Source organism: Pygoscelis adeliae, unplaced genomic scaffold (assembly GCF_000699105.1).
Source record: "Pygoscelis adeliae isolate BGI_AS28 unplaced genomic scaffold, ASM69910v1 Scaffold479, whole genome shotgun sequence".
Taxonomy (NCBI): domain Eukaryota; kingdom Metazoa; phylum Chordata; class Aves; order Sphenisciformes; family Spheniscidae; genus Pygoscelis; species Pygoscelis adeliae.
Genome location: NW_008825453.1, coordinates 82,505 through 105,410, shown reverse-complemented (window position 1 = coordinate 105,410; position 22,906 = coordinate 82,505). Strand labels below are relative to the sequence as shown.

Here is a 22,906-nt window from a genome sequence, read left to right as displayed (position 1 = left end):
TGTTGCTGATAGTGTGTCCAGAAGAGGAGGCATCAGACAGGAACAGATCCATGCCAACACAAGATCCCTCAGCCTGGCTTTGTTTCCAGTGCAGCTTATCCAGTGACATCAGGCACTGGTGTCAGTAACTACTCACGCTTCTGGGTTTCAGACAGTCGGAAAATTCTGAAAACACTGAAAAAGGAAAGGTGATGGTAACATCTGGTAGGATAAACTGCTGGCTGGCTCATTTGGCTTCATCCCGCTTCTGACACTGGTGATTAGATTCCAGTTAAATCTGACCCATGTTCTGAAAGATGTGAATTCATTTACTGATGCCAAAATACTACATCAAGTATGAAATGTCTAAAACTAAGCAATGGAATATTGACCAAACAGATAAGAGAGGAATATGATTGTATTTAGTCTATTCACGAAATTTATGTCATTCAGCATTTCTTCTGACTTCAGCTGTCTGCACAACATTAATTTTCTTCCATTTTTTTCAAAATTTTAAACTTGGTATTTTGGTTTGAAGAAACACATTTTTCTGATTTTGAGCTTTGCTGATTTCAGCCTCATAGTGGGCAGTTGTACCTGACTTGCAGTGGTTTTAGCAAAGCCACGGAGCCCACCTCAGCCCGCTTCCCACACATGCTGCCCATAATGTCTTGTTAGTTTTGCACAGATAAGGTAATAAAAAACTGCTTTTCCGTGCTGCCTTCACTGTATAGTGCAGGCATGTAGGTACCTACAATAGCTGCAAAGTTTGGCCAAATGAAGGAGATGGATTGATATCACTGACTCACATTACTTTCTTAATGTTGCCAGGTTTGCAAAACACTGCATTTATGTACGCGTTGGAGGGCAGGGCAATTTCTTGTTCAGACTTGTACTTCATTTTTAGTGAAGACACTTTCTCTTTGCAATGCAAGATAGGATCCTCTGGTAATTGACACACGGTGCTTTCCCCGCTCTGTGTTTCAAACTAGGTGTGAATCTCTTAATTATCAGAGGCCAGATTTTCAGTGTGTCCTGTAAACTTATTGGTAACTGGTAATAATAGCCAGGATTCTGAAACTGATAAGAAATGTAGAAAATAAACCAAGGCAAATGAAGCCTTCAATTAGGTTACGTACTAAAAATGTAGAAAATAATTACAATTGGAATTCTATATTTAATTCATTTTTAAATATAACAAATGTTAATATTCTGATTTTTTAATTATTTAATTGGAATGTGAGCTTTTAAGCATTATCTCCGTGTCATTAATCCTCACTTGATGAATCTGTTATTTTTTCCATTTACTGGAAAAACAAGTTTGAACACTTAAGGCCAATTTTTCAGAAATTATGTGTAACAATTTTGTCTTCTAGTTGCATGCTTAGTCTGCACCTACTGTTATTTTTGCCTGTGTGAACTGTGTGTACTGGCAGGCAAATCTGAATTTACAACCACATTTAAAGATGAGTTAAATAATGTTTGTGACTAAAGCACCTGGAACTATTGTCACAATAGTCAATAACCTATTGTGACTGACATGTAACACTCATAATCTGAACGCAGTGATTCGGAGACGGACAACTATGTATGTTTTTAAAGTTCCCAAGGCGGATGAAACGGAGTTTCACTCATCTCCTATCCAGTGGTCAACAAGGGCTCTCGCCTGGTGTCATTCCAATCCAGATCTCCCAATACGCACCAGCAGTTCCCTAACACAAGCTTCAGGACAAATACCTTGAGTACAAGCGAGTCCGCATTTTCATACCATGGCTTGCTGTAACCAGCTAGGTATGCTTTTGGTCAGGGATCAGCTTGGTGTATCTCAGTATGGGAAACGTATGGGGTGCAGAAAAAGGGCAGGCAGTGACAAAGAGGGAGGGACAGAGGGAGGGAGAAGAACCGGGACTTTACAAAACTCAGTCTGCAGAGAGAACTGGTGGAACAAGAAGGAAGATCACCTTTCCCAAGCTCCAGTACCTTCTTTTTGATAGAGACGAGCTGATAAATCAGCTCTGAAATGCTGACAATAAGTCAAGCTTTGGTAGTCCTGATCATTTTTTTGTTAATCGTTGAGTTTTTCAACCTGCGAAAGGCATGCAAGCAATTTCCTCCTGGACCAACTCCTCTCCCATTGCTTGGAAACTTGGTGCACCTGAACTTTCAGTTTCATCGGGATCTTCTGATGGAGGTATTTCTTTTAAGATGCTCTTAATTGGTTAATTTTAGTCACAGCTTAAACAAAACTGATATGTGAATAGCAAAGTGAAGTTTTTAAGTCTTAGAAAGTTACAGACAAGGTATGGACATATAAAGATCAACTTGATTCCTACATTCAGGTCACCTTCTTAGGTGCAATATATCATCTTCACCGGAAACTTAATGTCCTTAAGAATCAAATAAACTTGGGGACAGGGTTTCTGACTTGTTATTGAAGTTGGAGAATACCAGTGATCGAAAAGATGCTTCTCCACCGCTGATAAGTCCATATGTGTTACTTTTTAAAATTCTGACGCGCTGGCATTGTCTAATTTGATCACGAAGTGGGTAATGTGGTGCATGTGTATGTATGCTTGTAATACAGAAAGGGCATACACTCCCCATCTTCCAACACCTCCTTTGTTTGCCACTTGTTTTTAGAGACAGCTGCTCCTCCCCAGGCCAACTCAGTCCCTCCCTGTACCCTGGCAGTGATTCTTCTAATGGTTTGCAGTTGACCTCTAATTCACATCTATGCTTGAGACAGTATGGACAGATCACTGAGTGCAGTGCAGACTCAGACAGGCAGTGATGCTGTAACAGGGAGAGGAAAGCCAGTATCCAAAGAATTATAAGGAGAAGCGAGTGACTAGTGTGATCAATTGGATGTAATTCTGGTGCCACCTTAGACACTGTCTACCACCTCTTTTGTATCATCGTGGGTGCGCTGGAGCAGAGTCCCACTCTTGGACAAAGCTTTTTCCACAAATGATTGAATTTCCTCTGTCATACTCCTGTCCCTGCTTGGATACCTCTGCTGTCTCCAATGGTCAGTGCTCTCCTCAGTACTGTGAGGAAACCCTGGACTCAGCTGCAGCCCACTGGCACTTCATGGCTGTTGACTAGTTTCTGGCCCCACCTCCTCTCCTGGAGCACACAGATGGAGCCGGTTTAATCTGCTGGTTTCCTTTTGCAAAGGAAGGACTAGCTGGAGGCATAGAGCCCCAGGGAGGTGCCGAGTGTGGCTGTTCAATTAATGATGTACAAATGTTGGGGTTGGATGTGACGCAACATGAAAGATAAAGTTTTCTTTCTTTTGCTGCAGTGTTGCTGCAGCCTGTGCTTTGACAAGAAAATCACTTCCCCCTGGGTAAATAAAATTGGTTGCTGAAAGCCTCGTACTCAGAAAAACAAGTCTCTTTCTGCTTCTAGCTATAATTATATTCATAGGGATGATGTTCTCTGCACGCAACTGGCCATTGGGCTGGTGAATAGCAGGTGCAGTGTCAGTTTGAGATGTGTGGCGTTTCATCTGTTCTTTTCTGGCACCTTTTCCACTTATAGCTGGCAAAAACTCATGGTAACATATATACTTTGTGGTTCGGGCGGGCCCCGGTGGTTATACTGAATGGATATCAAGCAGTGAAGGATGGCATGACTACGCACCCTGCAGATGTTTCTGGGAGGATGATATCTCCTTTCTTCAGAGCAATGGCCAAAGGAAAAGGTGAGATTTCCCTGCCATAAATAGTGCACAGGAATGTTGACTTGGCAAACTACTCCGCCTTGTTAGACCCTCTACCCTCCCATTCAGAATGCTCTTCCATCGGATACTGCCCAAGTCCTCCGTTAGCTCTTGGGAATAACTTACTACTTGCCGTGATGCCTTTTGTCCTGAGCTTTCCCAAGCCTGGGAAACACTCCAAATTGGCTGGTTCTGTGTGACCTTTTTGCTGTGTTCAAGATGTATGTGATCCCAGCTCTGAACTCAGCAGTTTTACCCTCCTCACAGAATAATCCAATTTGCTGCACATGATTTTGCTGTACGTTACATGAATGCAAAGCTTGTTTGTTTGGTAACCATATATATTATGGTTGCCAAATACCCTCCATCATGAGTAAGAGACTTAACACCCTCCTTCAGAAGTCTCATTGCTGTGTTTGCAGTCACTCTTAAATATTTGGTGAATACCCTTTGATCGTGAAAGTGCGTCCGACACACGGAAACCCACTTCTCCTTAGTGTATTTTAGCAGTTTGCAGTCTTTTCTTTCTCCTCCCCTGCACTTGCTATACCGAAGCAAACACAGATTGTTTAAAGCTAGATGAAGCATCACCATCACAGCAGCAGTTCAGGGCTCTTCAGGTAACCACTAGTGCAATTTAACAATCAGTGGAGTGGTCTCCCTTCCAGAGAAGAAACAGAGCCTGAATGTCACTTATCCTTCACCTTCATCACCTCAACCTACAAGGATCACGTTAATTGATCTATATCTCCATAAACATACCCTGGCCCTGTACACCACTCTGTAGAAATTCATCCAGTTATTCCTGTCTTGAGCATGAACACTTGAGTATGGCTAAAGCAGATCTTCTAAAAAGGCATCTTAAGGTGTTTTTTTTAAGACACCAAGAAACGGAGCAGTCAGCAAATCCTTAGATTGCTCTTTTCAAAGATTAACTACAATCAATATTAAGAACATGTGGTCTAGTTATAGTTTGGGTATGTTTGGCTATGATTTCTGGTTACTGATAATTTCACCTAAAGATACTTGTAACACAGTGTATTCCCTGATTTACTCCATGTATTTTATGATATATTTTTAAATTAATCGTTCATGTCTATGGCAAATATTAATATGCCAGGGAATACCCTCAGGTATTATACTGGCAAATGGTCGCTCCTGGAAGCAGCAGAGACGCTTTAGTATAATGACTCTACGCAGTCTGGGAATGGGGAACAATGGCCTGGAGTATCGAGTGCAAGAGGAGGCCTCTCACCTGGTGGAGTTCTTTGTGAACCTGAAAGGTATTTATCTGCTAAGAAATCAGACGCTTTTCAGTCCTGGATCCATACCTTTGGTATGCAAACTTACCCACCCCTTTCTAGGATGGGGGTAGGTCCAGAGTGGCGTATCCAAACTTACCAAAGCCTGAAGAGCAGATAGAGCGTAGTATCACAAGCGGGAATTTCTTTCTTAAAAAGCTGTTCATAAACCTAATGAAATTGGGAACTTCTGAAATTCCACCTCCATGGGCTTATCATTTGCTGATAATATGATTGTCCAATGATATGATGTCACTGAACTGCACAGCCAAGCCATTCTCAGACAGCCTACAATAGGTAACTAAAGAGTATTGCAGAGCTTAGTCATTTCTCTAAACCTCTAAATTTCAATGGCATTAGGTGCCATGAGGTAAACTGGTATTTTAGTGTCTGTCTGGCTAAGTAACTATTGGCAAGAGAATCAAAGAAAGTAGGAGGTGGGAGGGGACTTCAGTGGATTATCAGGTTCATCCTAGAGTCCAGGCCAGGATCATTTCTATCCAAATCATTGTTGATGGATGTCTGTCTCATAACTTTAAAAAAATCATCAGAGATATGATGATCTACTGTTCACAGCTGAGACTGTAATAATTTTATTATGTACAATACTTTATAAATTATATTATATATAATACTTTGCAGTTCCTATCCATCTATTCTGCTTCTTAAACCTTCCCAAGTCCCTTCAGCCTTTCCTCCTAAGTAGTTTTTTACATTTTTGTAATGTAATGTAATGTAACGTAACGTCTCTGTCGCTGTCTTCTCTTAGTTCATCTCCACTGACATTTCTTCCTTCTCACATTCTGATTTGTCGTCTTCCAGACAACTGAGGACAGCAGATTTGATATGACGTCCTCTAGTGGATCTTAGTTGTACAACATTATTTCACAGGAAGGGCTATGAGATTGTTTTAGAGCTATGAGGAAACAGTTTAACAGTGTCCTTTGCTCTGAGATTATGTTTTATTTTAATGAATACACACATTAATGCTACATCTCTGTCCCCATTCATGACCCAGCTGGATAAAGAGAACTTTTTATGTAGTCTCTAATAACATCTTGTCTTATCTGTATGAGGAACACCTGAAGAAAAATTGAGAGTGACTGCCATTTACTGTGTTTGCAGGAAGACCTGTGGATCCTTCTTTCACTCTTTTCCATTCTGTTTCAAATGTAATTTGTGCTCTGGTTTTTGGATATCACTTCTCCGATGAGGACAAAACCTTCCATGAACTGACCAGTGCCACAGAGAATTTATTCAGATTTGTAGGCGGTTTTATTCATCGGGTGAGTAAATAATATGCTATTTTTTTTTCTGAAATAGGTAGAAAATGAAAGTGCGGATACAAAAATGTGTCTTCACTAAACACAGAGCAACTGACAAACGCAAACTGGGAGTTAAGAGGTGTCCTTAGGGACCTTATTACTGCCCCCTTGGTTTTGAGGCCATTTTTAAGAAAACTCTTGTTTCTTTGCGAGTTTAGGGGACATCTCTCTGTTGACTCCTGGCTTTAAGCCTTTCAGCATTTCTGAGACTGTTAACAGAAACCTTTAAACTTAATTTGAGGCTGGAGTTTGTAATAAATTTGAACTCTGTAGTGCTGCTCCTCCCACCTCTATTTACTTCTCTCCTCCAAAAATGGGTATCATTGAATTCACTGTTCTGCTTCTTACTACTCTGCAAATTGTATGCTGACAATTTTCTTTTTTTTCCCTCCCTCACAAATAATAAAATATTCATTATGAATCTTTCCATTACTTGATTATAGCTTGCAATTCACACATTACAAAAACAATACCTACATTCTCTGACAGTCTCACAATTCAAGTTCTGTCAGAGATTCTTTGGTAGGTACCTCCCACAACATACCGTAAAGGCCAACTTTGCACTTGAAGTGTCTTGAAGTGCACTTGAAGTTTTCCCCATGAATTAGACTTTGTGGTTTAGACCCTTAAAGAGGGACAAGCTGGGTGTAACGGGGACCGTGGATGGCATAGCAAATTCCATTGACATTTGAGTTTTATAGGAAAAGGCAAACTAAAATGCTGATGTGGTAGTAAACCTTTTCAGCAGATCTATCATATGAGGGTAGCACTATACAGCTTTCCCATAGTAAAAATAGAAAAATAGATTAAATTTGTAGATGATCAAAGCCAGGAGACCTTAACAATACAGACGAGGTTCAGGCTATCCTGCTGCAAGGGCCCATAAGCACCGTGGATTGGAGTTATAAGAATGGAACAAATTGTAATAGTACAAAAGTAAATTATGAAACATACTAGGAATTAATGAGATTAATATCTGTTATGAGCTTAGAACATTTCATTGCAAAGGTTAAGAGGAAAGGGACTGGTGTAAACTAGCAGATTACAGGACGAAAAAGGCAGACAGGATCCTAGAGTGCTTCCAGCACTATTTTCCCTTTACATCCAGAGAAGTGTTAAAGTAGGTTCTGGTGTGTAATAATCTGTGGGACCTACTCTAGGGTCTTGGACACCTTATGTCGTGACTCTGGAGTGAAACAAATGTAGAGAAGTGTTAATGGGATGACCTACAAACTATCACTTAAAATTAGAGAGACTTCGCTTCTTAGGTCTGAAAGAACAAAGAGAGGAGATAGAAATGCTGTTTGCTTGGCAGGGTGGAATGGCAGATGCTGCAAAGAGAGAACTATCCAAGCTAGAGGACAGTACTTTGAGCTGACAAATGTGTGTATAAATACACTCAGCAGACTGAAGGTGTAATATTTCTAACCATCTGAACAACTATTGTTCCTGTAGTAGTCACGAGCACTCTGACAGGGAAAATTAAATTAGCTCTTAGAGTGATACCCAGTCTACACTTTCCTTCCGTGAGCTCCACAAATTCCACCAGTTACTTGAGGCTGCAGACTTGTTAATCTTAGTAGCCACACAGTATCCAGAAAGGATGTCCTTACATTTTGAGTGTGTGGGAGCTAGGGTCTCCAACTGTGCAGGGGTATGGTCTTCTAGTGATCTGCATTAGTTAAGTAAACTTACTGGCATGAGCAGAGGGTTGTCAGTACTGCCTTGACCGCCAGGAGTGTGTCAAAATTACTAGTAAAGTTTTCCCACATGATGGCAAAAATCTACTCAAAGCAATGCTAATTTGTTTATTCCACTATCAACATTTCCAGACAGGACAATTCAGCCTTTTGGTGTTTCTGAAAGCAGCTTTGTTACTGACAGATAATTCACACTACCTCTTGTGTGTCACTCCCGCAGCTGTATGAAATCTTCCCCTGGCTGATGCGCCGTCTCCCTGGTCCTCATAAGAAAGCGTTATCTTCCTATGATGTCCTGAGTTCTTTTGCAAGAAAGGAGATCAGAAGACATGTGGAGAGAGGGATACCAGACAAACCGCAGGATTTCATTGACTTTTACCTGGCTGAGATGGAGAAAGTAAGTGTTCGTTCTGCCTGATGACACATTTATGGAGTATAAGGTCAAACAGACCATTAAATCATCCAGTCTGACCCCTTCTATCATAGTTTCTTACATTTCATAGGCTTCTTAATGTGAATACAGTAGCTTAGGGCTTACTACCTCATGTGTCCCAGAAAGGCATCCAGTTTTATGTTTTGGTTACATGAATGAATTACCACGAAGTATGTTAAGGTGTGAACTCATGAGCTATCATCTGCTTTCCATAAATATTCATGTGTATACTTCAATCCTGTAGTAAATATGAGACAGTTTATGCTTGTAGGTTACATAACTTTGGTAGACCACCTCACCTTCTACAGCAGCATACCTCATGTTTACAACTGGATTAAATACACATGCATAGATAATCACCCTGAAATAGCCGACATGCTTCTTTGTGTTTCAGTGCGTGTCCTAACACTGGCTGTCCTTGTGCCACACAACTGTGTGGTTCCTCCCTTGGCAGGGAACCATTCATGGAGGATCTTCCCTGTACTGGAAACCCTCTTTAGGTCCTGGTCTGAGGAGATTCTCTACTCTTTAAAGGATTCCCAGGCTATCCTGAAATCCCTTGGTATCATTCCTGCAGCATGAAAAAGAGAGCAGTCCTTCCATCTCCAGCCCAGTCCCTTTCAGCAGTTGCGCCTCAGCAATCCCAGCCTACTTGACCATTTGACCAACCTTGGAACAGGTATTTTATGCATCACACCTGTCAGCTTTCTTGGCAGATGGATGCTGTCATCAGTAGGTCGTAAAAATGGCATGCATTTGGAGGTCCCAAGCCTGTTCTCCCTGTGTTACCTCTAATTTCCCCACAGTTTGGGGCACAGTTGGCTTGGCACCTATATTCAAATTGGAGGGCCTAGTAAACAATGCCATAACAAGCTGTTAATCTTCTTCCCTGCCCGGGCTATTATTTTCCGTAGCAGGAAGCGACTTATGAGCCAGAGAGGCTCTGCTAAGAGCAGCGGGGTTTCTGCTTCAAACTTAGTCATTTTGGGACACTTTCGGGAGCTAAAAGAAGCATCTCTTTCCTAGGGTAGATGAAGTTTATGTAGCTTCTACCTCTAGTCATAAGCTTTCAGCTAGTCAGGCTGCCGTGTTCTCACAGTGTTGGCTCATGGGCTCTAAAAGCAGCTGATACATCCTCTTGTACATTATATCTGAATGAGTACGACACGATTTACTAAAATAAGCATTTTAGAGGCAAAGATGCAGCTTTCACTGGTGTCAGGGGTGCAAGTTATTGCAATCTGTTTATTTTAAAATGTTTTTGCCTAATGTGTTTTCTCTAATTGTTTTTATATTTTACTCCCTTATTATAAGAAGAAAATACTTGGGTACCTCTCTCCCACCAGCTCACATCTATCCTAAACTGAGAGAAGAAATTACTCTCAAGATGTTCTGTTGAGAACCGTTTATTCAGATAGGTTTTCCTTTGGTATTTGTTAGCACCATTTGATAGCATACTGGAGAGACCAAGGCCTAATGAGTGACACATTGTGGGGCACTTGCTTAGAAGTACACTCTAGGCTAACTGCAAAACTTGTAGTGTGCTTTAAAGTTTTCGTGATTAAGTCAACAGGCATAAAATTGCCTGTTTTCAAATGAAAGAGTATTCCACCTCATGAAAAAGAGCAATGCAGACTTACCATGTCCATTTGGGAAACTATTAATCTCTTACTACTCATCAAAAACTGTAATTTTGAATATTGTTTGTGCACATGCCAGCTGTGGAAATAACGACTCTCACACAGGAGGCATACAGGATGACCTAACTTTTATGCTTTAACTTCAACTTTTTATCATCATCTACAGTCTAAAGATGGGGTCAAGCCCAAGTATGACGAAGACAATTTGGTACATGTTATAAATGATCTTTTCCTCGGTGGATCAGAGACCTCAAGCACAACGTTGTACTGGGGACTGCTCTATATGGTAGTGTATCCAGACATCCAAGGTGAGAGGGATTCTTGCTGTGAAATGTTGTGGGTACTACAAATGTTAATGATGGCTGAATATAATGAGTTGCAGGCGCAAAAGCCACTAGTTGAGCCTGGCTCTCACTCTCTGAAAACACAAAGAATGGCAGCAGAGGAAAAAATCAGAGGCACGTCCTATGACCTGACCAAACCAGGTGGCTGAAGGCACTAGCAGTGAGACAAAAGTTAGCTCTTTGCAGTGACAAATCAGTGAGGTGCTCTGCGTGGAGTGTTTGCAGGCTGACTGATGGCAGCAGGAACAGGGAGCAGAGCTCTAATATGAGTCCTGTCTGCACCAGACGTCGTTCGGGTATGAGGAGTGCTAACACAGCTTTGCTGTGCTTGCCACACGGTCAGCGTACGCTCTCTTCCCCTTCTGGCACAACACTGCTTGCTGAGCAGACCAATACTCCTAACAACCCACCGAATCCATCACTGGACAAAGCAGCTGGAGAGATCTTGGCAGGTTGTAAAGAGCTGCAGGTTGCCCTAAGGAAGGCCTATGGTCCTGGTAGAGACGGCTGCCTCTTCCTGTATCTTTCTTGTCAGGAAACAGGTAGAGAGATGCAAGATAATTTGCACAGTGCAAATCCATGTACTTCCTTGAAGAATGCAGTGACTCCTCCCTGTCTTTGCTGAGTGCTTCATGCACAAGTCTAGGCAATGGGCATCCATGGAATATGGGTTGTTCAGGGGTGGCCTCAGGGTTTCAGTAGAGTATATTCTGTGTGTAACCAGTCGATGGTGTTAGCATCTAGTCTAGCCTTTAAAAAAACAGTAATGTTGCAGTTTGTTCACGAAGCAGCACACAAACCTTAGGAGAAAAGAAAGCATGAATGTGGAACAACTGCAAGGGATGGAAAGACTGTAGAAACAAAAAAAAGAAGTTTAAGGGGAGGATTCTGGCTGCCTGATATGTAGAGGTGGTGTTTTCAGGCAAGAACTGCTGGCAGTACACACAAACTGTTCCTGTCTGAGTTAATATTGCAAAAGAGGTTGCTTATCTAATTAACACCAATTCTATGAATGTCGGTGTAGATCGAGGCTGAGTTTTCTCATCCACATCTATGTCAGGAAGAGTAAGGATATGGCCAGGGTTTAAGGAGGACTCAGGTACTCCTGGGGCTGGTGGCTCTTCCATCTGCTGTGCTTGAGCACTGAAAGCAAGGGAGATACCTGTATTCCCACAGCCTCCCCAGGAGGCTGAAAAAGCTGTGTCATTGAGTGCATATTTGCATCCAAGGTTTTAGGCTGATTCAGGTGTTGTTTGTTCATACGGTATGTTGCCATATTTGGACCAACTCTGCTCAACTCATCCCTGGCACTGGGAGTTAATATCTGAGGCATTTATGTCAATTTTGCAAATGAGATTCAGATTTTGAGATACAGTAAATGAAGCAATCCCTAAATACCTTCAAAATCTGGAGCTGAGTGACTCGCCCTATACCCACCAAGCACTCTGTAAGATAAATGTCAGAGCTGGAATACGTACAGTATAGTCCTTGCTTATGATTCTGGACCACACTGTTTTTTTTCCTGTTTATTTTTATTTTCATATATTAAACTCAGGCTTTAAATAATATTAAATCGCATGTTATAGACTTTAGGTACTATGTTGAAATAATACATTTTCCTGTTGTTCTAAGAAAAGAGACCAGTTAAAATATTTGATGCATTCTTCCCATCTGCAATGGTGAATATTTCTCCACAGAGAAAGTGCAGAAGGAGCTGGATGCTGTTTTGGGTCCTTCCCCGTTAATCTGCTATGAGGATCGGCGAAAACTGCCCTATACATACGCTGTGGTTCATGAAATTCAGCGCTTCAGCAACATTGTCTGTGTTGGCATGCCCAGAGCGTGTGTGAGGGACACGACATTGCTAGGATTCCCCGTCAAAAAGGTACAAACACATTTTCAGCCTCTGTTCTTTCTTCAGCAGAGAGACATTTAACTTGTATTCCAGTTTTGTAGCCCATGTTCCATCTATAAACTATTCTCCATATAACCCAGGAACGTGGTGCCTGGGGAAGAGTTACCATTTGTGGCTCCAGGAATGAAATAAGTCTCTCACTTAGCATGTTGATGCTCAGGCAGCTGATAAGACCCCTGCCACGGAAGCCTCGAGCTCCTGCCCTGCTGATCAACAGCACAACTGCAGAGACCAGCTCTGCTTGGCTGGGGAAGGACTGAGAGGAGAAACTGGTTTGCCAAAGCACTGGTTAAGACATCCCTGCCCAACTTGGCACTGCCAGTGCTCCTGGGATGGAGGAAGACTTGTAAGAGGATGGCTCACAGCTCCACTGACTCCGTGAGCTGAGGGACCTGCCTGAATCTGTAACAGATGAGAGAGAGTCAGCTACAGCTGACTGTGAGGGGCTTGCTCCCAAATACTGCCTAAGACAAGTGTTCACAGCCAGTAAGGCATTTTGTAGAATGACGTAAGCTATGCTGAGTGCCAATCCCCACTGTAAAATGCTAGCAAGAAACAGGAATTGGTTGCTTTTATTGCAAGAGAGATAGGAGAGGCCAGCACCATCACTGGCATCTGGGACTGGCCCCACTTAATTCATTTTGTGGTGAAGGTTTCACTCTGTTCTGTCTGCTTCTGACAGCCAGGTAGCTAAGCCACATGAACCGGTCTGCTGGGAACAACCAGTAAAGAAAAAACCTGAAGTACTACTGCTAAAAGGGCTCAGAGGTTGTTGTCAATGAAGTGTGGCAGTTGTTTCTGGATGCATTTCTCTCTCTCTTAAGCCTGAAAGGAGGTTTCCAACGCTGGGACCTGAATATCAACGGAAGAGTCCTACTAGAAGCGTCATTAAGATTAGTAGTAAAAGTGGTCACAGTGCAGTTGTACCAACATCACTAATGCTGTTAACACCCACTGACATAGCTGCAGGGCTAAGAACTGATAATTTCCAACTAAGAAAATGATCACAAACTCCAATTTTCTAGGAAAATCGTCTTCTAACCAAATCATATCTCCTTGTTACAAAGAAATGGCAACAAGCAGCAGTCTTACCCACCAGGCAGAAACTGATGGGTGAGAGGCTAGTAGATAGAACTGAATCAACACTTTCTTCCTTGCAGGGCACCATCATTATGCCAAATATAGCATCTGTTCTGTATGACCCTGAGCAATGGGAGACACCTCGACAGTTCAACCCTGGCCATTTTCTGGATAAAGAAGGAAACTTCATACCTCGAGAAGCCTTCTTACCATTCTCAGCAGGTAAACGCACTGGCAGTTTGATCCAACCCAACAGATTAGATGAAGAATACAGAAGTGTGAGACTATGCTATTTCTTCAGATGACATCTTCTATCTCTGCTGTTTGCTGCTTTTAAAAAACAGTACTGGCTTGTTTCTGCCAAGGGAGATGCTTCTGAGCTGTCAGACCCCAAACTGTTCTTAGGATACTGCAGTGGGAATCCCACTCAAACTCCTGAACCTCCTAGGTTTGTTGCATGCTGCAGTCATCTGCAGGTTTTGTCTGTAGTATTCTTTATATGTGCTTTTTATTCCTGAGAAGCAATGTGTCTTGTGTGTACCGGAGTTACTTGCAATCCCTTTTAAAGGAATAAGCTGAAAGAAAAGCAGAATGCATCCTGGTAAACAAAGAATGAAGTTCTTGCTTACAGAACTGAAAAATCCAATTGCAAAAGAAGGAAATAAGATAACAATGCACAGTTAGAGATCACACTTAGCAGTAAAGTTCCTACTCTGTTGGTTTTGTTTTAGTTTCTCTGTTGATATAGCAGACTAGTCACTTACATGTCCATCCAGGAGTGGTTTCTTAATGAAAATGGCTTTCTCTTTCCTTTTATTTGTCTGCCAATCCAGAAATGTGAACCTATTATTCACCTGTTTTGCTCATGCGATTGGTTCCAATGAGGAACCCTTGGAAGTTAACAGTAGGCCTCTTGCTTTGCCTGTAAAGTGACCAAGCCTTTGTTCAATTGCAAATGCCATTGCTAAGTAATTTTGATCCACTGACTTTAACTCACTAAGAAAGCACATGCAAACAGCTGGCAGATTCTTTGTGTATGACCCTGAAGCTCAACATCTCCTGTAAAAGGAAAATAATTTTCTGGCAGGTCAAGCAGTGTCAAGAAAGAAATGATGGTGGTACCTCAGGGATTTTCATTGAGATTTTCATCTGGTGTCTCCTAACCTATGACATTGGATGGGATCTTCTGAGAAAGAATTCACAAAGTTTTAGTTCTGTGGCTTTCGTGATCTTGGCCTTGAACAAAAAAAACCCTCTGCTTATAACAAGAATGAACAAAGTGATTATGAGATTCAACAAGGCCAAGTGCTGGGTCCTGCACTTCAGCCACAACAACCCCATGCAGCGCTACAGGCTTGGGGAAGAGTGGCTGGAAAGCTGCCTGGCGGAAAAGGACCTGGGGGTGTTGGTCGACAGCCGGCTGAACATGAGCCAACAGTGTGCCCAGGTGGCCAAGAAGGCCAATGGCATCCTGGCCTGTATCAGAAATAGTGTGGCCAGCAGGAGCAGGGAAGTGATCGTGCCCCTGTACTCGGCACTGGTGAGGCCGCACCTCGAATACTGTGTTCAGTTTTGGGCCCCTCACTACAAGAAGGACGTTGAGATGTTGAAACGTGTCCAGAGAAGGGCAATGAGGCTGGTGAGAGGTCTGGAGCACAAGTCTTATGAGGAGCAGCTGAGGGAACTGGGACTGTTTAGTCTGGAGAAGAGAAGGCTCAGGGGAGACCTTATCGCTCTCTACAACTACCTGAAAGGAGGCTGTAGCGAGGTGGGTGTCGGTCTCTTCTCCCAAGTAACTGGCGAAAGGACGAGAGGAGATGGCCTCAAGTTGCGCCAGGGGAGGTTTAGATTGGACGTGAGGAAAAGTTTCTTTACTGAAAGAGTGGTTAAACATTGGAACAGGCTGCCCAGGGAAGTGGTTGAGTCACCATCCCTGGAGGTATTTAAAAGACGGGTTAGATGAGGCGCTTAGGGACATGGTTTAGTGGGCATGGTGGTGTTGGGTTGACAGTTGGACTTGATGATCTTAGAGGTCTCTTCCAACCTTAATGATTCTATGATTCTATGATTATTAAACTGAAAATTTCCTAGATACTCACTGTCCTTCCCCCTCTTCCTTCTGCAGGGCGCCGTGTGTGTTTGGGGGAGCATCTAGCGAGGACCGAGCTCTTTATTTTCTTTGCCAACCTGCTGCGGGCATTCACCTTCCGGCTCCCTGAGGGGGTGACGAAGATCAACACAGAGCCCATTTTGGGGGGTACGCTGCAGCCCCACCCGTACAGGGTTTGTGCCATTCCACGCTAGGTTGCAGCACGTCACAGACCAGCATGAGACAGCCACCTTTGCCTCAGTGAATTTCCTCCCAAATGTATAAACCTTCTTCTACTAGCCAGGATATTGATATTAGTCTATCCCAGGGCTATTCAGAAAGTGGATGCAAGCCAAGATCCAGACTACCAGTACTTTTGGTCTGGTCCTTGTGAAAGTCCCAGATATTCTCGCAAGGATCTTAACCATTTTCTCCTCTTGGAGAGCACTTGAAGCAAGATGCTATGGTTCCCACCTGAAGCCAACACGCTGTGTCTCCTTGTCCTAGCCAAGCAGAATCTTCATGATGCTCACTCCTGAGCAAACCTCGGTAAAATTCAACAGAGGATCTCAGCAAGAGCCGAGTAGGTGTCATTTCTGTGAGTGGTTTGATGACCTCAAGTAATTTGACTCTGGAAAACGCACTTTTAAAGCCCTATTTTGGTTTTACTGTCCTGAACTTAGACACTTTAATTTGTTGACAGATTGCAAATGAAAAAAACAAAAAACCAACACCCCAAACCCAGGAAACGCATTAGAATGTGAGTGCATTAATGTCTGAATTTGATGTAAGTATCTCCCATGTAGAAGATAAAGAGAGTCAATCTAAAGTTGAAGAAAGAAACTTAAATTTGATGTTTCTACATGTGAATGTATGACTTGGTGTCATGGTTTAACCTCAGTCGGCAACTGAGCACCATGCAGCAGCTCGCTCGCTCCCCGCCCCCCCCGGTGGGATGGGGGAGAGAATTGGAAGAGCACAAGTGAGAAAAACTCGTGGGTTGAGATAAAAACAGTTTAATAATTGAAATAAAATGATAATAATAATATTATAATAATAATACACAAAGCAAGTGATGCACAGTGCAATTGCTCACCACCCGCCGACCGATGCCCAGCCAGTCCCCGAGCAGCAGCACACCCCGGCCAGCTTCCCCCAGTTTATGTACTGAGCATGACGTCACATGGTATGGAATGTCCCTTTGGCCAGTTTGGCTGTGCCCCCTTCCAGCTTCCTGTGCACCTCCAGCCTTCTCAGTCAGTAGAGCATGGGAAACTAGAAAGTCCTTGGCTAGTGTAAGCATTACCTAGCAACAACTAAAACATGGGTGTGTTATCAACTTTGTTCTCATCCTAAATCCAAAACACAGCACTGTACCAGCTACTAGGAAGGAAATTAACTCTATCCCTGCCGAAACCAGGACACTTGGCAGCCTGATCATTGTTATAATATATTGCCAAGTGGTTTGTTTGTTAGTTGGTTTTTGTGTGTTTTTTTTTTTAAATTAGGTTTCTATGACGTAGAATCACGCCCATTATCAATCCTGCTTGGATGAGGCATAAATGTGGGATGAGATATTCACTTTGCCAGTGGGTTTCACCGCTAACTTTGCAGCAAAGGAATGTAGAGACTTTGGAAGGCAATGTCTAGGGGCTATCTGAACACTCAGATGTCTCCCATTTTCTCTGGGCCCTTTTCTTCTTTCATTACAACCCATACCATGCTTCCCACTCTCCATTCAATCTCTTTCCAACCATCCTTCCCCAGTTTCAGTTCCTACTCCCACCTACTCTTTAACCATATAAACTCTATTTCAGGATTCACCTTCCCTTTTAGTTTCCCACCGCTTACATCCTTTCATCATATCAAGCTTCTGTCTCCTTTTACTCTTTTCTGCACAAATATTAGTAGAGGAATCAGTGCTGAGCTGAAAACAATGACCAGGGCGTTTTCAGGAGGGAGCTTGGAAGATCTGATTTTTGTTCTTCGAGGCTCCAGACCATGAAAAGAACAACACCGTAACTATGGAGGGTGCACTGGAGGTAATTTAGTGTAAGAAAAGACATAGACGACATGATGCGGGAATTCTAAAATATCTATCACTTAATGTAGCTGCTCACTGGCACTGATTCAACTCGAGACCGAGACAGTTTAAGCATACAGCTGGAGATGACAGCCAAGTTCAGCTGTAGCTTTGTTGAAGCAAAGTGCTGTAGTATTCTTGAATGCAAATCACTTTTGGAAAGGATTCAAATGTTGGAGTTGAGTAGAGCTGTCTGTAAACACTGCCGTAAACTTCGGGTTGAATTTGTATGAGGACCAAAAGTGCTTTTATGTTGGAATATAAACTATTTGTAATTAAATCATTGTGGTACCTCTGAACTTCCTGAATTTAAAATGGAGGAGAATGTTACTAAAAAGAAGTGAGAACTACTGAAAATCGGGCTGAGCTGAACCACATCCTGGCATGCCTTATAGCTCTGGCAGTGGTCTGCTCCAGCACAACCCAGTATCTGCAGGCTTGCTGGGCTGGAAGGGAAATCTGGACAGTTAGGGTTTCACAAAAGCTGTCATAAATAATCCAGCCTGTTACTCCACGCAGCATAGCAAATAGTGTTCCGGGCCTACACACGTCTGCTCAGCCTCCTTTCCAGCTTTATCTGCACTTGTCCTCCACCCTACCCTCCCACACCGGCTCCTCTCCGCTAACCCTGCTAGAGATGGTGTCTCTCACTGCCTTTGCCCACTCCTCTTGTCATCTTGCCAGTCACTGAAGAAGCTTAATGATAAGATGTGTGTAAAGCTGGTGGTGCTCAAGGGCTGGAACATTATGTCTATTGAGACTGCAGCTGTACTCAGTGCTGTTGACAGATAGCTTCCCTGTGACTAGGCAGGACTCGGGAGTGGCACAAGGTGGAAAGAACTGGTAATTTACTGCCCATTTCAGCCACTCGGGGACCCTGTCCACCAGGCCCCTACCAGGCAGTACAAAGAAGCACATTTGATTTTGAAGGCTGCTAAAATCTGGGCTGAAGGGCAGGAGCCCCCCAGCTCTCCCTTCGGGAGACTGAGTTTCCAGACAGTCTTGCACAACGGTTCCGCTATTCCTGAGCAGTGGAGCCAATGTATGGATGTAGCCTCCTGTATGGATTAGTCCACATGGGTCAAGCAGCCAGACCCTGTTTTCTGGGCTAGTGCCATAGGCCTGGAAACCTACAGCACCAATTTACACCCATGTATTCCCATAAAGATTTGAAGAGAGCTGATGGTGGAAGGTAAACAGAAACTCAGGAAATCTGATAAAATTAACTTTGCTCTTTCTCCACTCCCTTGGGAAGCTTGGGAGTGCTTCTGGGATAGAGAACAACCCTGTTTCCCCTCCCAGAGATCGTTCTCCCAGTACTTGTCCAGGGTTACAGACCTCCAGCTCCTGGACTGGCTGACCTCTGGCAGTGGAGAAATTTGCAGGTTATGGGGAAAGAGCTGAAGTGATCCCAGGCCAGGTGCTGGTGAGGGATGACAGCAGAGTCACCTCTGGTTGGCTCAGCTGACTTCCCTAGTCCCCTGCCCACAGCCCTTCCTCTTCCCCTCCCGCGCCTCCAAGTGCTCCTTCCTCTCCTGACCATCATCTTGTCATCACTTAGCTGCCCACCGGTTACAGCCCCTAGGCACGTGTCTGCATTACGCCATCAAAGAGCTGCCAGATCAAAAGGTGTACGCTCTGGTGCTGATGACTGGAGTGATGTAACATTTCTTTTAAGTGGAGTGACTAACCCTCCACCCCATCTTTTTTTTTTTTAAAAACCAGTGTCAACCACAGCTTCAGGTCTCTGAGCTGTGGCAGAACTGTCACCCTTAATAATATGGTTTGGAAGGATTTGAAACCAGCTTGCAGGTGTTTATTCCAGGGAAAGATGCACAACTGGGTGTATTACTTTTTAAAGCATTGCGATTCGTTCGGGGAAAAGTGAGTTCATGTCACAGAACTGCAGAGGTGGCTGCTTTGTTTCGTATTTGCAGGCTAGCAGGAGTGTGTAAATCCAGAAAGCCTAACGTATTTAATGTTGGTGGATATGAGAGGAGAGAGCTGCCTAACATTCTATGGTGCTCAGCTCTGCTAAGGTTACAGTTAAGGAAAATATTGCCAAGTTGTCTGATACCAAGACCCTCTGCTAATTTTTTTCTTGTGCTTTTATTTCTGTTTCATGGTAGGGCTCTCCTGGGTAGCAATATTAGTGCCACAGCCATATAGCAGGCTGTGTGCCAAACTCCAGGGAAACTGTTTATCCTGGCAAAAGGAAAAAGCAGAAACTAGAGACAAAGAGAGCCTTGTGCAAAAGTTTGGTAGATTTTGCATCCATCCAGAGATTAAAAGCAAGAGTTAATGTTTTTTCCCTTCTGTTCAAACAAGGTGTTTGGGAAACTAGTTTGTGTCAAAGGCTCGGGCTAAATTGTCCCTGTTGGTCTCTCCCGTGCATGAAACAGTGAATCAACGGCGTGTAGTGGGGGAACCTGACATTTATGGGATTAAATTTTGAAAAATATTGTCCATTGCACCCGCATAGCACATTTGGGGAAACTATTTCTGTACTTTTGAGGAGGTCTAGAAAACCTTGAACAGACAGGAGGCGGCAGAAAAGGAAACGTTCGCTGTCTCTCCAATGGAAGGGCTGGCAGGTGTCAAATGCAACAAAAGGGGAGATCGCTCAAAAGAACCAGAGGGGATTGCGCTGCACGTGCCTTGTTGGTAAGCTATGCCTCATCGCAGGATGTTGTACTAAACGTTTATTTCTGTTCAAAAAGCAATCGGATAAATTTTCCACAGGAAAATTTCTTTTGGGTTGTTTAATACCAATACAGTGTTTCTGGTTTGTCCTGTTATTACGAACTTTCCTAAGGCATCTGCTATCATGTGCTGTCAGAAACGGAACATGAGGCTAGCTGAACTTCCATCTGACACAGCATGGCTGTACTTAAGTTTTATGCTATTTACGCAGAATTAAAATAGTTCAATATTTATCTTGCTTCAGTTTGAACATTTATTGTCACAATCTTGTATCTTCCATTCAAACAATTTGCTCTTACTTTCAGACAGTGCCCTGACCCGGTGACTGCTGAGACATAACTTGGGAGACTAGAAAAAGATGCTCATCCAAGCAACTTGCAATCCTGGAGTATGAGCCAAAATGCATTTCACGTTATTCATTTGCCTTTGATTAAAAGTCTTGCTGCTGGCTCTTTTCAAAGCTTAATTTATTAATTTGCCAGATGTCTTCAGGTGAGTAAAATGCATTGTGAACAGTAAATCAGATTTTCTTCAGTACTAGAATGAAATTTCTGGTTAAAAAGAATATGCTAATTGAATTGGGGTTACACACGCTTCCTCTAATGCATTGTTAAGGAGCCACGTATCATCAGATGCGAGACCTGCATTCAAGTCCATGCTGTCAGGACAGCCTTGAACTGGGAATTGTGGGTAACCCAAGGTGAGGAAATATCTCACCATAAAATCCTTACGCTGTAAATGTCATCATCTGCCCACTTCTTTTTTATCTTCAATATCTTTACCATTGTGCAATGCTACATTAATAATGTGTGCAGCTGAATTAAATTGAAAGGAACGACAAACTTCAGTGTCACAAAAGAACAGATTTATGGAGATTTGGAGACAGTTGAGTTTCAACGTGTGAAAAATACAGTTAACGTACCTGCAAAAATCACCCTGAACTCAAATATTCAGTGGAAGAGAGAAAGAAAGAGAGGTCTAAGGCTGCATATGCAGAAACACACTGCAGAATAAAGCAAGGGCATCCTTTTGAGCGTAGGACTTTATAAGGGATGTTGGGTTTACTTCTGGGTGTCTTACAGCTAATGATATGGGCCAGCCAGATCAGATGAGCCACACCGCATAGTGATTGGGGGAGAAGAGATGGCAAATATGGGGCCTGAAGAACAGCTTCGCCATTTCAGTCCAAATATTATGGCTAAGGCAACTTTGTGCGTAAATCAAATGGTGGGAATATGCGGACTATGATTTGAATCAGCAAGTCATTTTGTTAGATTAGATTTGTAGATAAAAATTATACCTAAGAAAAGAAGTGTCAGCTCTTTAACTTTTTCCAACGTGCATAGGTAAGTTTCATTTCATCCTTGTCCCCTAGCCCTTTGAGATGTCTCTCTAGATTGAAATCACACTGTTAGAAACTGTCCTCATTTGTTGAGTTGAATTACACTACGGTGCCTTTTTGCCTTTTAACAGTAATTCAGCACAGGAGGTCTGGTCTAATCAGCTCTACCAAGAAGGTGCCTTCTCTGAGACCAAATCTGACAAAGCCAACAGTTTTTGCTTGGGTTTTTTTTTTAGCTCAAGTGAGTTCGAACCAGTTCACAGTCATGAGTTATAAGGAACTGTAAGGAATGAGTTTATGATTCTGTAGGAGTTCAGAGGGTGTAGCACAGAGCCAATGCACAGGCAACTAGCCAGCTGCAGGAAACTTGTTCAGGGCAACGAACACCAGTCAGGATCTGGAGTACAGCTTTATTTAGGAGTGCCAGTATCCAAAAGCATCACTCGCATTTTTGACTGCACGGTGTACAAAGTTCCTGAGTGATTGTAGACTAATTACAGGATAGCATGCAGGATTCAGTTGCCCCACCAGCAGAGGGAGATGAGTGAACTTTGTAAGAGGTAAGGTTCACGTAACTCAGTTATCAGTGTAATTATTAACAAACTGCCAATTTTTAATCTTCATTTATCCTTCCAATAGGGGAGCCTTAACTTTCTGATCCCGTCTATTAACCCACTTCCACCGTCCAGCAGGGGTGTAACAGAGCTCAAGTTTAAGTGGCCAGTATTAATGTTGCTTAACTGTTAGGGCTGCTATGTTTGGCCAGAGAAGGGAGATGTGGGTAGCTCGTTCTCAAAGAGGCGCTTTACCACAACCTGAGCAGGGGTTTGTGTTACATAGCACTGATCAGCTTGTGAGCAGTGGATGAGAGGGACAACTGCCAGGCTCCACAGCTTTGAGTGGTCCTTGCAACACGTAGACTTCTTACAGCGTGCAGCAGGGCAGTGCCTAAGCAGAATCTGGACAGTGCTGAGGCAAGGGCTGTGGCTTTGCTGCCAAGCTAGAAACAGCTGAAGAGCAAAACGCTCTTGCTGCTAGTGAAACCTGATGGTGAGCTTGGGCCAGACTGGCAGTGGCTGAACTTTATAAAAGCCTGTGAGTGAAGGATGGGGGGAAAAGGTGTCTGTCCTGGGACTGAAAGTGCTGGGGAAAAAGACAGATTCCTGAACCTGGGGACAGATGTTGGAGTTCAGGGGCTGGGCCTGAGAGACCTTACCAGAGAAAGATGTTTTGGAGGGAGAGAGCACT

General features: G+C 43.2%; 1 protein-coding gene across 1 annotated transcript; it reads left to right on the top strand.

Annotated features, from left to right (window-relative positions):
- Positions 1 to 1,999: 1,999 nt before the first annotated feature.
- LOC103922957 (cytochrome P450 2J6-like) lies at positions 2,000 to 15,745 on the top strand. Its single transcript, XM_009331187.1, has 9 exons — positions 2,000 to 2,170; positions 3,523 to 3,685; positions 4,837 to 4,986; positions 6,130 to 6,290; positions 8,250 to 8,426; positions 10,269 to 10,410; positions 12,144 to 12,331; positions 13,522 to 13,663; positions 15,567 to 15,745. Exons 1-9 carry the CDS (start codon positions 2,000 to 2,002, stop codon positions 15,743 to 15,745), a joined length of 1,473 nt encoding a protein of 490 aa, XP_009329462.1.
- Positions 15,746 to 22,906: the final 7,161 nt, after the last annotated feature.